The following is a 15,019-nucleotide window of genomic DNA, read 5'->3' as shown; positions in this document are numbered from 1 at the left end:
TATAGTTATATATATATATATATATATATAAACACCTCTCAGAGCTTTCAAGCTCCATTCTTAGTGCAGCGATCAAAAGGGCCACATGCAACTATCTCTTAATGCTGTATATATGCTTAATAACCTTGAAACTTAAATTTTAGGATTTGTCAAGCCAACATTATTTCTAATTTTCTTTGTGATAGCATCCTACTAAACTGTTTCATGATATAAAGTAAGGTGTAATTCAAATCTGTTCCCACTGTAATGGGACACAAGCAGATCTCTTCTTGACACGGGACGTGTCTGCACCACATATTTGTATAATGTAGCATGGCGTCCCTGTTTACACAAGTGTGTGTACTTTTGTTTCAGACCGCATGTGTGTTTTCAATCAGCATCTGTAGTCATCTGTAAGTGTCGTTGTGCTGTGACCTGGCTAAGATCAGATAAAGTATGGCTTCACCCCACCCCTTCGCCTGCCGCCCTGCTCCATTTGTTATGGAGTAGCTGTCGGCCGCTGTGATTGGTTGTTGTGGTAGACAGATAGCCGATAGGCCCTGATTAATAGTTGTGGCTCTGGCACTTGCTCATTGATCAAGGGAACAGGCTGAAGAGAGAGAGAGAGAGTTTTCTACAACAGACCCTTAGCTTCTGCTTATCTGGTTGCAGTGATGAGATAAAGCCTGTGTGCAGGCTGCTTTTATAAAATGTAATTCATAGTGATATTATTTACAGTACAGAATGGTTAAAAATATATTAGCATGTGTTTTGCAAAGAAGTCTAAACATAATGTGTGTGATGTATACCTGACATATAGTCCTGTAGCCTATATGTACAAAGTTAGTCACAGTAAAGAACCATTTACAATGGCCTGTATAACACACTGAAGTCATGCAAACAAAAATATGCTAACATTATTTTTGGAAACATAATACTGTGTACTATGCAGCAACAGAGATATTTTTATTATTATTTATAATAATTTATTTACAATATCCTTATTTGTTCATCTTAAATGGACAACAATAAAAGACAAAACAATGTCTGTAAAAAAAATATTGTCTAAATGCCTTTAAAATAGATAAAACAATCAAAACAAAATACATTTATAAAATATAGAAATAATTAATTGCAATGTAAAGTTTTTTTCATTATTGTTATTATTATTATTATCATTATTATTTACAATATCATTATTGGTTTTAATGACAAATTGACAAATGTAAAAGACAAAACATGATACTGTCAACTCTGAGCAACATATTTTACTATTTATTATTTCTTTACAATACTTTTATTGTTTTTTAACAATCGATGGAAATATAAAAGCAAAAATTAAAGACAAAACAATGTCTGTAAAACAATATTGTAAAACAATGTGATTACATGTCTGTAAAATAGATTAAACTAAATTAATTAATAAAATGCAAACACAAAACAATTAATTGTAATTATATAAATACATATGTGAACTAAAATAGTAGAAAGAAAGAAAGAAAGAAAGAAAGAAAGAAAAAGAAAGATATGGACAATTTGGAAATAGCTGTTATATGGAAATAGCAGGAAGTGTATGTGGGTGTTATGAATATGTAATTTACTGACAAATGTATATGGGTAGTTGACAAATAACATGTACGATTTTTAAGATTTTAAAGTCAACATAATTATAGAAATATGCTTGTATTTAGATACATTTATATAATTTATTAGGATTATAAGGTTTATAAATTATAAGTACTATATATTAGACAACTGGTTGTCATTTAATGTAACTATTTTTTTTTCTGTCTGTGTGTGTGTGTTTCACTTCAATAGCCTTGTGGTAATTCACCCTGTCTTGTATATGGCAGTTGACATGACATGTAACTTAATTTATTTAATTTACATTAATTTTTAAAAGTACAAATATTAAATTTATAGTTAACATAAATTCATATTATGAATAATAAGTCGTGGGGAAGTCGTGGCCTAATGGTTAGAGAGTCGGACTCGAAACCCAAAGGTTGTGGGTTTGAGTCTCGTACCGGCAGGGATTGTCGGTGGGGGGATGGGTTAAATGCAGAGCACTAATTCCTAGTATGGGTAACCATACTTGGCCACATGTCACGTCACGTCACTTATAATTATAAATTAGTTAGAAAAATGTTGTTTAAAAAAGTTTTAGATGAAGCAGAGCATGTCACACTGCAAGACCCTACTGTTTACATGACATATTTAAGATAGGACAAATGACCGTGGACAGTATATTGGCAAGTGTATATGTATTCATATGTCTGTCTGAAAGCGAAAGGGGGGAAAGACAGCCAAATGGAGTGAATAGTGCGTGTGTGTGTGTGCAGAGCACTAATTCCTAGTATGGGTAACCATACTTGGCCACATGTCACGTCACGTCACTTATAATTATAAATTAGTTAGAAAAATGTTGTTTAAAAAAGTTTTAGATGAAGCAGAGCATGTCACACTGCAAGACCCTACTGTTTACATGACATATTTAAGATAGGACAAATGACCGTGGACAGTATATTGGCAAGTGTATATGTATTCATATGTCTGTCTGAAAGCGAAAGGGGGGAAAGACAGCCAAATGGAGTGAATAGTGCGTGTGTGTGTGTGTGTGTGTGTGTGTGTGAAGGCAGGGTGCTGAATGAGCTCTCTCGGAGGGGGGGTCAGTAGTGGGAGGTCGTGACCTGGTCGACCCTGGGGGAGTGGAGATCATCAATCAGCGGGAGGCAGGACCAAACAGCAGGAGCTGAACACACCCCCTGTCCCCACACACACACACACACACACACTGCCGCCAAGCAGATGGCCTTGTAACAACTGGCTCTTGCTCACCTTACACACACTCATACATTCACAGATTGAGTATGATTGATTTTCGTTTCTGCTGTTGTTCAGACAGCACTTCACATGCCTCTATTTATAAATTATTTGCATAGAAACAATTGATTACTCCTGTAATTTACAGATCATGCAATAGGAATACATGAGAATAACAGGATAATCTTTTTGTTCTAAACATCATGCATCTCAGCATATTTTTCTTGATCCTGGAACTGCATTAAATTTGTAATATGTACAGTACAGAAGGTTTTGCAAACTTATCTATTATATAAATTGGATCTGCAATTATATTTGAAGCAACTGCACTAAATTATTACTAATGCAATTTATTTATTTATTATTAATATTCTGAGAGGTACTGACAGATCAACCCTCATCCCATTTTTCTGGCTAGTAGAGATTCTTAATAGGAGTGGGAATACATAATACCAATACCGCCTCCTTTTGTATAAAACAAGCTGGTGGCTTTTCATAGACATAATCAAGGATGGAAATTGCTTATTATACGTTTTTTTCTGAGGTTACATTTCAGAAGTTCAAATTTTAGCAACAGTGACATTTTAGCAAGTCAAGTCAAGTCAAGTCAAGTCAAGTCAAGTCACCCCAGCTTGAATGGTTTTGGGACGTGACCTAAAGACAACGACGAGTTAATAATATTGAGAAGCGGTTCTTCTGCTACAGGTAACAACTCTTTCAGTAATTTAGTGGGTACAGGATCTAACAGACATTTTAGCAAGGCCTAATGCAAGAGCATGAGCATTTCCAACCCCTGGAATCCACAACCAGTAATGTTTACCTCTTCAAGGTGTATTTTACCAAGAGCACAAACCACATAAATTATTCATTACACATACTTTTTATTTTTAAAGGTCTTTGGTTATAATATAACTTAATTTACAGAATAGGGAAAAAATGCCATATAATATTGAGCCCACTTTATATTACTGTAGGTGTATTTAACTATACTTCCATGTACTTACATGAACATTTTATTACATGAACAATATACAATAAAATACAAGTACTTCTATGTAATTGCTTTCAAAATTGCACTGTTGACCAAACCCCAACACAAAATGCACCCCTGACACAAGCAAATGTGAATCTGGTTAGAATTTTGCAGAACAACATGAGCATATACTATAGTAGTTAAAGACCCTGATGTGGGATAGTTATATTATCTTTCATGGAATTCTGAATTCAGCAGGAGTTTAAGGTAAGTCATATTCAGCTGGTCACAGCATGTGATAACTATTTTATAGTACTGCAATCATGTTAGCGTACATATTTTCAATCATTCACAAGTACTATTTCAGACATTTTTTAAACAAACTCCACCAGTCTTTTGACTCCTAAAGAAGATTCAGAAACCTAATATAAAAGAGATTTCAAGATTTCAAGCACTCAGATATCTATTTTTGCAAATTAAAGGACAAAAGGAAACTCAGCTGGCATGCTTTGGTCATGTGATTATCAAAAAGACATGCTGATCAAATCTCATGTTGCCAATGCTGCACTTTTGAGCCACATGGCCACACGTCTTCTAATCTTCCAATCCAATGAACACAAACATTGTGAGAGAGAAATAATGCACTTCAGCTCCTGTATTTTTAACAAAAAATTAAACTAAAATTAGTAATTATTCTATGTAATCAATTTTTGCTTACACATTTAGATTTTTACCTTCCTGGCTTGGTGCAATGCAGGTTTATCCATTGATTTATCTGCGTTCATGTCCATACAGTGGGCAGTGCCATCGATAAGAATGACTCTGTCATTGTCCACCGTAGTGTCATTCCAGACCACGCTTAGCTCCATCCATGGGTCTATGTTTCCTTGGTCAGAAAAACATGCCTTTATGAATCACATAATGTACTCTGAGCAGACAGCTTCACTGTAATTACATCTAAGAAATGTAAGTGGACATAAATCTAAGATTAAAGTATATATATATTTATAAAATAAAACAGCTGTTAAAAAAGAACTAATACACTAATACAAATGTTTTTTGAATAATTTTGATGTTTTTAGCATCATTCATTTATAAACGGCACCATGGCGATACCATGTGTTTTTTGTAACCCATTCCATGGTAGTACCATCAATTACCATCAGTTCCATGGTATTACCATCACTGTTCCTTCATACAACGACAGTAAAATCCACCTTGATTTGCTGTTATTGTTAACAGAGCTTATTATTTTTAATAAACCTGTTAACAATTAGTAACTGTAAAAGCCTACATGCTTACTGTTGACATAGAGCACTCTTTGTGTTTGGGGCCGGTTCCCTCCTTAGCACTGGTTGGTAAAGTCAATGTGGACAGACAGACGGTCCTGAGGGATATCAAAGAGTCGCGAGCAGAGCTCAGTCTGAGACTGAACGGTTAACATACGTGAGAAGGGGCAGCTAGTGTCCTCACACGTCTGATCTGCTCCATAAGCCAACCCAAAAGATATGAAGTTGGATTATAACTTACAGACATCATTAAAACTAAACTCATTAACACTTGTAAAAGATGATTTAATTAGCCTAAATGCACAGACATTAAAAGAATTTGGCTGCACTCCAAGATTTCATGAATGTCATTGCATTAGATAAACATCAAACCAAATGCCATTTATTTTAGAGATAGCACCAAGCAATTTTCAAGCAAATCATTTCACAAAAAAAATGTTTATTAGGTTTTCATTTATACAACAATAGAAATACTGTTCAAGATAAAGAAAATTTTGTTTGTCAAACATTAGAGGAACATGTCCACACAGATGAACTACACCAGTGAGGGAAACTGACTACATACATACACGTAGGCTATATAAAAATTGTCTCGATACCAGTTTGTTGAAAGTCAATACAAAATGGAAAGGAAGATGAGGTTAGTTCTCAGAAAATGTTTGTTTGCAGATGCCACTTGGTTTGATTTTTTATTTATTTATTTATGTTTTGTCTGTTATCAATGTAATGACTTTCAGACTGAAGTGTGAATATTTCTATAGGGAATTTGATTGAACCTCAGAAATTAGAGAATGATTCAAAAGAGCACTGTAGGCTATCTACTCACAGAAGCCAAACTCAGTGCAGGTCTGGTAGAACCACGGTCTGTAACTGGATGTAGCTGTAGTGTTACTGAGTTCAAGCACAAGCTTTTCATGAGAAACATCCAGACATGGGACATTCTCTCTGGCACGGTACATCTGAATAAATGGCACAAAAAAAATTAGCAAAATGTATTTTATAGCAAGAGGAAACATTGTATGGAGATTTAAAAGAATCAAGCAACTTTTTTCATAGTCTGTGATGCCCTCTGCTGGTTAGATATTATATTGTGCTTTTCATTTTATTTGCACAGTTCGGGACGGGTTATGTGCAAAATTAGAACACTAACAACATACTGCTAGGGAATACAGTGTATACTGTCTACTATTTTTCAAAAACAACACGTAAAATTGAAAGCATTATAGGATACACTTTTAAATAGTAGTATGCTAAATTGTTGCTATATGACCTGCATTGTGCTGTATGAAACATTCAGCAATTTTGCATTTTAAATTAAATTTTAAGTAAAAAAATGTCTTGCCATTCAGCAGTTTGATCAAAATTAAGTCAGTGAAAAAGATGTTATATTGCAGCTGATATTACTTCTAGCTCATTCATCACACTAGAAATGGATGGTTTAGTTGACCATATGGCATATATACTGCAGAAATAGTATAATGTATATCATATGCTAGTATGCTATTCTGAACATGGCCACTGATGTGTTGAATGTCCACTTGAACAATTCTTTGCTCACTTATATATTCATTACAGTAATTCTGAGCATAGGGTGAGTATGCCAGTGAAATAACTTATATACTGAATGAAATAATACACCAAATTAAAGGGACATATAAGTCAATCAAGCTCTATTAATATTATTAAAATATTCATTAAAAAAATGCAATTCTAAATGTCAACTGTACTGTATTTTTCAAACAAAGCACCATAGCAGATATGTTAAAAACTGAAACTAAATTAACTTACCTTATTTATGGTAATGAATGTTGTTATATTACCAAATTTGAAATACATCTTAATGATTACATTTTGAATTTTTTACATAAACGTTTTTCAGTCTCACTTGTTTAGTTGAACCGAATAAAACTATACACTAAGTAGTAGCACATTTTAAGGATACCACTTAATATGAGATCAAGAAATGTTACCGCCACTAGTTTGACCAGACGGTCATATGCCTCCTCCTTCTGTTCATTCTGTTCACTCTTATTGGTCATGAAGTCACAAGTTCTGCGATGCTGAATGCAACCCCCTCCTCATTGTATTGGACGGTTCTCATGAAGATATCAGCCAAACTGTAACAGTTCCATCTTGTCCTCTGGTTTGAAAGGGGTCTCACAACAGCTGAAGTCTTTTCCCACATCTACCTCATTCCCCATTAGCAGAGCTTCCTCTACTGCTGCAAACACCCCTTTCACTTCTGCTACACACTGAGGACACACAGATAGACACTCAAACACACATAGAGAAATTCATAGTGACCTTAAATGTGCTCTTACCTTTTTAGAGCCACCCACTGCCTCATTCATAAGACATAACCAACCACCTGCAAAAAAATGAAAAAAAAAAAAAAAATGGCAAACCATACAGGTAATTCAATAACTACTGAGAATTTGTGCTCTTATTGATAAAATATCTCCCACATGTGTTATAAGGTTTTACAAATCCATACTCTATTATAGGAGCTAAAGTCCAGCTGAGCTTGAACAGGGGCAGATGATGCCATTGCTCCATAGATAAGATGAGGGAACTAGAAGAGAAAGAAATTTGGAAGATATATTATTTGTCATTTTCGGAGGTTCACTGAATGGAAAAGAGTAGCTTGGGAACTTCTTTGGTGATATACAGGAAAAAAAAAAATTAAGACAGAATTTGGTAATACTTTGCAAAAAGGTTCCGTTAGCTAACATGAACTAACAATGAACCATCTATTTTTATTGACTAATGTTAATGAAGATGAATCAATACTATAATAAATGTAACGCAACTACCGGGACCTTATTATGAAGTCTTACCCAGAATTTTTATTCGTATGTATTTATTTTTGAAGGTGCAGTTAATAGATCTTAGTTCGATTTGATCGGCTAAAATGATTTATATTTGAATTAAAGATGCAGAAAACAAATTAAACCATTCCAGTACATTTTTGAACTAAACAACAAAGATTTGTTCGGAACAAACCTTTCCTCTTAACCAAGCTGAGAGAGCTCCAGCATACACTCTTAGAAATAAAGGTACAACAGCTGTCACTGGGGCGGTACCTTTTCAAAAGGTACAATTTTGTGCCCATTAGGTTCCAATATGTACCTTTAAGGTACCAAAATGGACCCTTTAGGTACAAATATGTACCTTTTGAAAAGGTACCACCCCAGTGACAGCTGTTGTACCTTTATTTCTAAGAGTGGTAGGAACCCCCAAAGCTGATCCAGGTGTTCTTATTGGAGAGGCTGAAACGCTGGCTGATATAATGATGGAACGCAGCCAGGTCGGCCAAACTGAGATAGGAAGGAGATGAAAGAATATGTATCATGAATATCATTGTGATCATCATTGTGATCATGTGAAATGGTCTGTCAACAACATCACTTACGCTTGCTGGCTGGAGAGATCTCTCAGGTTTTCTGTCTCTAGAGTCTAGACCATCTGGGTTGATGCTCTTCCCATAGAAGCGGTGCTCCAGGGCCACCAGCAGTGCTCCATGTCTCTCTGCCATGTCCACATGGTGGCCTAACAGTTTTTCAATATACAGTATATATTCTGTATCATTCATTCTTAAAATGAAATGGGAATGTTTTACAGCCTGATTCCATTACAGAACCTTTTAAAATTTCACTAGGCCTCGAAAAATAAAATTCTATGTTCATCTTTGAACAAACCAATATGCTGATGTAGAGATCCAATAATGATACATTAATAACTCCAAAACATATTACCAAAAAACCGTCTAGTTACTCAAAAGACCAATTCAGTGGTTTATATCTTTGCTTTATGAGCACTTTGTTCTGAAAATATCATATGACAAATTATTTGTGATGTTCCTCGTTTGTAAGCAATTGCTTTGGATAAAACAGCTGTTCAATTAATAAATGCCCATACAAATTTTTGAGCAAATGTAAATTAAATTTATTGCGGCAACCAGTGAATGACTCATGATTGGAAGTCTTTTCAGCTGATAGAAAACAACTTTAAAGTTACAAAAATATTTTGTGCAGTAACTGGTAGCATGTGAAAGATGCTTTTCATAGAGCTTAAATTTGACTGAACCTGGAACATTCTTGTAAGAGTGCTGAGTGTGCTATCTGTTGTGTATTCGAGAAAATAAAACTCGCGTTTGGCGCCACAAGGAAAATTGGTACTAACCGAACAATACACTGAATTTAGAGAGTGGGCCCTCTCCTCCTATGTAGAGAAAGACTGGTCCATCTGAACGCTGCCAATAAACGTCGTTCACAAAGAATTGCTACAGATCAAATATGAATGAATAAATGATGATAGCAAAATAAATGACAGGATAAATTCATTCATTTTAATTTAATTAAAATTACATTTTATAATAAAAATAATAAATATTATTATTATTAAATAATTAGTTTTATATTTATTTCACATAATTATTAAAAATATAATAATAACATTATTTAAAATGACATATTTCTTGTGCCATCCTGATGATATCACATTCAAAGAAGAGTGTGAGTGTAAGGTTGTGTCTATAATTTGTACCTGTGGGAAAGTTTTGTCATTTTTCCTATCAAAGTGGTTCAGGGGTTGGTGAATTGTTCCTCTATTGGGAATGACAGTGGAAGTGTGTGTCACATGCTGTTTTATTCTGGCCTGATGGATTTTATGCACATGGTCCTTCATTCTCCATAGAACTTGACCTAGAAAATATACCATATATTTATATGAAAACAAAGGTGTTTGAGTGTTTGGAAATGTAATAATCCAAAAGTGTTGGGGGGTTGAAGCATAAAAATATATGCTTCATTTGGCATATGCCGTTTCATTTTTTAATGAATTTTCATACTTACGCACGTGTGTGTGTGTGGTGTGAGTGTGGTGTGTGTGTGTGTGTGTGTGTGTGGACAGATAAAAGCTTATCTGGACTTGTAGGTGCCAAAATTGAGTTAGTATTTAATTACAGCTCTAGTTGATGCATGGCTTATTCTCAGGAAACATTTTTAATAAATATCTCATTACTCAACCTTTAAGCAGTAAATTATTTCAACCCCATTGATCAAATTCTGGTACAGCTTCGGTGTACCTTCACATGTCACACACTGTATTTGAAAGAATATTAATAACTTAGTGAGATTTATATCTCACAACATGTCAAGAAACAGATCAGTGATTTCCTCCAGAAAAGCCTACTGACTCAGTTTGATGAAGCCAATATATAAGAGCTTTTAGTTTTGGATCTGTTTTTAGTTGTTTTAATACTACAATTGATTGCTTCTGTTGTCCTCATTTGTAAGTCACTTGAACACCTGAAACCTGGACGCGCAGAAAAAAAACAAACAAACAATATCCACGCTGTGATGAAGTTCATATTTCAAAACCAAACTAGTTTCTCTTTGCAAACTGTCCATACTGACATGACTATGTCCTACAGAACACACTTATTTTAGCATTAGTTGTTTTATTGAGAATATCACAATTCACATTGTAACATATCATACAATACAGAGCACAAGTCACGGATAAATCATAAAACAAATCATAGACTCAAAAGCAAGTCAAACCATTTATCTTAAGGTTTTTAGTTTTTAGTGTGCATTTAGCTCTGAACATGTTTAGCAGGTTTTTTTGGTTAATTAACTGACATTTGTGAGCCAGCATTAAGGCACCCATAAAAATACTGAATCAAACTTTTGTTCAACTTAACTAGTCCCAGAAAGACATAACACCAAACTGAAATAGATTGCTTTCACTATATGTGAAGACAGAATTGAAATATCAATAGCAAGATTTGCTTTAGTTGTAAAAATCATGTTGATTAAGATGAGCAGATCAAATCTAACTCAGCAGGAGCAGGTTTTCATTGAAGAAGCTGTTATTTGTAAGTAAGGATGTGTAGACTCTCACAGCTTAGAGAACGTAATGTCTTTGAGGCTTTTCTTCTCCATCGCTGCCTGAGCTGACTTCATTAAATCTTGGGTTTGAAGCATGCTCATATTCCAGGTGTTCTGCAGAAAACACAGGTAAGAGTAGTTTTCAGTTTGAATGACTAATGTTGTTTCTGTTTAACAAAACAGTCCTCAAAGGAGCACTTGATGGCTCAGAAACGGAATATTACAATTGTTGTTGGTTTATAATTTTTCACTTTCACTTGTATATAAAAAAAAGAAAGAAAAACTACAAATATAATGGCTGTCCTCATGGGAAGGGTTGTACTTGTACTACTACTTGGACTGCTGGACTCATAAAAAGAAAATAAAAAATAAATAATATTAATAAGAAAAAACAACAACAGGAGTATACCGTATACACTGCTACAGCTCGCTTTCTGTTTAGTTTCTTTTTATTAGTTTGCAAAATGGCCAGGTTGGTTAATCTTTCAATTTCATTTCCATTTCTAAACAGTAGAGAGCTGTCATTCTTGTTTTATAAAGATATTTTACAAAAGAAAACACCTGCCACCTGTTGTTAGTTTTTAGGTCATTGTTTTGTGAGTGACAGACTTTACTTGTTGGATGACAACATTTGTTGGTGTTATGGAAGAATGAGTTGATTTGAAACATGTACTCTATGAAGTGCTTTGGTATATGTGAATAAATGAAAATTACAGCTGTGGACTGTGCCATGCTGAAAACTGGTTATGAGAACTGTATGAAGAGTAAAAAGAAGAGAAAAGTAACCCAAGTATGAAATGGGTCCTGGCAATTGTTAAAACAATTTTTTGTAGAGAATATGGAAACATTAGACACATAGCATAATTTAGATTTCACACAGATTGTTACAACTCACTACCCTACACTAAAACAGACACAAATACGGATTAATCCCTTATTTGCTTGTAGGTGCGTTTATATGTCTTATATTGTTGTTTTTTTAGGTTTTAAGTATGTTTCTCTGTTTGTCTGTGTCACCTCTTAGCACATCACGTGATGTGCAACCTGCCTTTCATTTCTTTCATGTTGATGTTATTTTAATTCCCATATCCAATCTGAATCCGTTTTTCTTTATTATTATTATTATTATACTTGTCACTTTGTCAATTTATATACTTTATACTGAGACTGATCTGAGTTCAGATCTCACCATGTAATGCAGGGCCTCTGGAACACTGTGGTCTCTGGAGTAAATGAGATTGACTTTAGTTCCCTGGACTGCTACAGGACTTTTGCTGGCAATCTCTCCTGCCATCTCCAGAGCTCCGGCCATCATAGTGTCTTTATCTGGGAAAACACGACTGTGTGCAACAAAAGAGAACAAACACACTCATGTTTACTAAAATTTATTATAAAATTTGAGGCTGTTCTATGTTGTGATGAATACAGCTGCTATATTCAAAATAAAGCATATCATCTTATATCTTATTGCCTAAATATTTCACCTGACCAGTCCACAGCTCTTGGCTTCATCAGCGTACATCTTCCTTGCAGTGAAAGCCAACTCATTCACTAGACTGCAAGACATTAGAAAAAAATGTTACTATCAATTGTATAAGCACACTGCACTGCTACTGGGTCTATAACATGCTTTAAGCAAGTACCTTCGGCTTCCAATCACTCTGGGGAGACGCTGCAAAGTCCCGACATCAGCTGCCAAACCAATGTCAACCTCCTGAACAGAAAACGGTGATCATTCAAATTTGAATCAATAAAAATCTAAGTTATTCTAAAAATGGTATTAAACAAATAAAAGGGGTTCAAGTTGGGACTACAAAGAGCTTTACAGAATTGATGATTAAAAAGCGGTCAGTTAAAATCACAACAATCAAATAAAAATGCACACACCTTGACCTGAAACCAGGCATCCTGTGTACACAGTCGTATATCACATGCTGTGATTAGGTCCACGCCTGTAAAAGAAGAAACAAAGGAATGATAGCATTTATCATGGCTTCCCCAGCTGAACAGTAGGTTAAACATACACATATTACTATAACTATTGCTTAATTTGAATGATTTTAATAAACCCCAACCCTAAGCATTAAACTACCGCAACATTTGTGCTATGAATATGAATTATATCTTGCACTGTGATTTTCATCTGATGGATAAATTAGGTGGGGAAAAATCTATAAACTTACAATTAAGGAAACAGCAAAATATCATAGACTTGGCGGTGGGATCTTTTGACTTTGGCCAGAAAACAACCACCTAGACACCACTTAGAACATTCTTGCAACTGAACATAAGGTTAAAGGGTTAGTTCACCCAAAAATGAAAATTAGGCTGTTTTTTACTCACCCCCGAAGCATCCTAGGTGTGTATGACTTTCTTTTTTCAGACACCGGGGGGGGGTGAACAAAGGCCTCCTGTAGCGAATTGATGCGTTTTTGTAAGAAAATAACTATATTTAAAATGTAATAATCAATTTAATCTAGCTTGCGCTCACTGTTGTACACGGAAGCAGTTCCGGGCGGATGACGTATGAGGTCGGTGTTGCGCATGCGTCGCTCAGAAGTGACGCACGCGGAAGCGCAGCGGAGAGATCAAAACAACGGTCACTAATTTGAAGTACAAAATGAGGATTTGTAAAGATGAATGTCAGAGGATTTCGATATAAGCCAAGAAGAGACTGGTTTTCCTTTGCTAAAGTAAGGAAACTTTGCTTCCTTTGCTCCTATAAACAAACGTTGGTTTTCACGAGACTCACCTGCGCATGCGTGCACATGACCTCATACGTCATCCGCCCGGAACTGCTTCAGTGTACAACTGTTGGCGCAAGCTAGATTAAAGTGATTATTACGTTTTGAATATAGATATTTTTCTTACAAAAACGCATCGATTCACTAAAGGAGGCCTTTGTTCACCCCCCGGAGCAGTGTGAGACACTTTTTTTATGGATGGGTGCTTTTCATTTCACTTCGTTTGGACTGAAGCACTGCAACACCCGCTGACTGCAATGATAGAGCTTGGAATAGCCAGGACAATTTTTAATATAACTCCGACTGGATTCGTCTGAAAGAAGAAAGTCATACACACCTAGGATGCCTCAGGGGTGAGTAAACCTAATTTTCTTTTTTGGGTGAACTAACCCTTTAAACATGCACATCTTGAATTTTATTTATTTATTTATTATTATTTTATTTTTTTTACTTTATTTATTTGCTTTGCTTTGCTCAATAGAAAGTATAATATGTTGTGGCAACCTCTTGACACAGGAAAACGTACTCGGTTACTAACGTAACCTCGGTTCCCTGAGATACGGGAACGAGTGCTGCGTCTGCTAGACGCATATGGGAAAAAAGCCTTTTTCTCCTGAACTGAAGCCTTTTCATTCACGCAGTTTTAAAAACGAACCAATGGCTAGGCAGCAGAGCTGCACGAGCCTATGGCGACGAAGCCCGCCAAAGCCCGCCAGAATGGGCAGGGCATCTGGCTATATAAGTGGGCGCTCGCCACAGGATTCTCAGGTTACTTCGACTGAAGCGACGACTGAGTCGTGCAGCTACATAGCACGGCTAGCAACGCAGTACTCGTTCCTGTATCTCAAGGGAGCCGAGGTTACGTTAGTAACCGAGTACGTTCCCTTTCGATACTACACTCGTACTGCGTCTGCTAGATGCATATGGGAACGCAGTACAATCACGCCGTGCTAATGTAGTGGAACGACTAAAGGTATAAAACTTCCATAAGCTCATAGAGAAGTTAACAATAGCCCAAAGCTAAGACGGGCTGAGCTTCCGAGGTCACACCCGGCCTGGTTAATCGTTCCAGAGTACTCCTGTAACTTCAACACCCAGGGGTCGAGAGCTAACAGGTGAAACAATGCCAGAGAACTTGGGCGTGATACGGCCAAGGGCTCTCTGCCAGATTTGTTGACATCCGCAGCGCATGTCACTTCAAGCGGAAAGGACCCTGGCCTGCAAGGCCGGGACTTCCAGGTTATAAAACCTTGCAAATGTGGACGACGAGGCCCAGCCGGCCGCCTCACAAATATCCGCAATGGACACACCACTGGA

At 35.9% G+C, this 15,019-nt stretch overlaps 1 protein-coding gene across 1 annotated transcript in view; it reads right to left on the bottom strand.

The window, feature by feature from the left end:
* Positions 1–10,508: 10,508 nt before the first annotated feature.
* Positions 10,509–15,019, bottom strand: part of LOC107677099 (delta(3,5)-Delta(2,4)-dienoyl-CoA isomerase, mitochondrial-like) — a 12,305-nt gene continuing 7,794 nt past the window's right edge. The window contains exons 6-10 of the mRNA XM_016471899.1: positions 12,846–12,910; positions 12,602–12,672; positions 12,443–12,514; positions 12,148–12,298; positions 10,509–11,072 (exon numbers count right to left, since the gene is read on the bottom strand). Of these exons, the coding sequence (XP_016327385.1) occupies positions 10,968–11,072; positions 12,148–12,298; positions 12,443–12,514; positions 12,602–12,672; positions 12,846–12,910 (464 nt within the window). The 3' untranslated portion in view covers positions 10,509–10,967. The remainder of the gene's footprint in view (positions 11,073–12,147; positions 12,299–12,442; positions 12,515–12,601; positions 12,673–12,845; positions 12,911–15,019) is intronic.

This window comes from Sinocyclocheilus anshuiensis, unplaced genomic scaffold (assembly GCF_001515605.1).
Source record: "Sinocyclocheilus anshuiensis isolate Anshui unplaced genomic scaffold, SAMN03320099.WGS_v1.1 scaffold24, whole genome shotgun sequence".
In the NCBI taxonomy this organism is placed as follows: domain Eukaryota; kingdom Metazoa; phylum Chordata; class Actinopteri; order Cypriniformes; family Cyprinidae; genus Sinocyclocheilus; species Sinocyclocheilus anshuiensis.
This window is presented reverse-complemented; position numbering and strand designations above follow the sequence as displayed.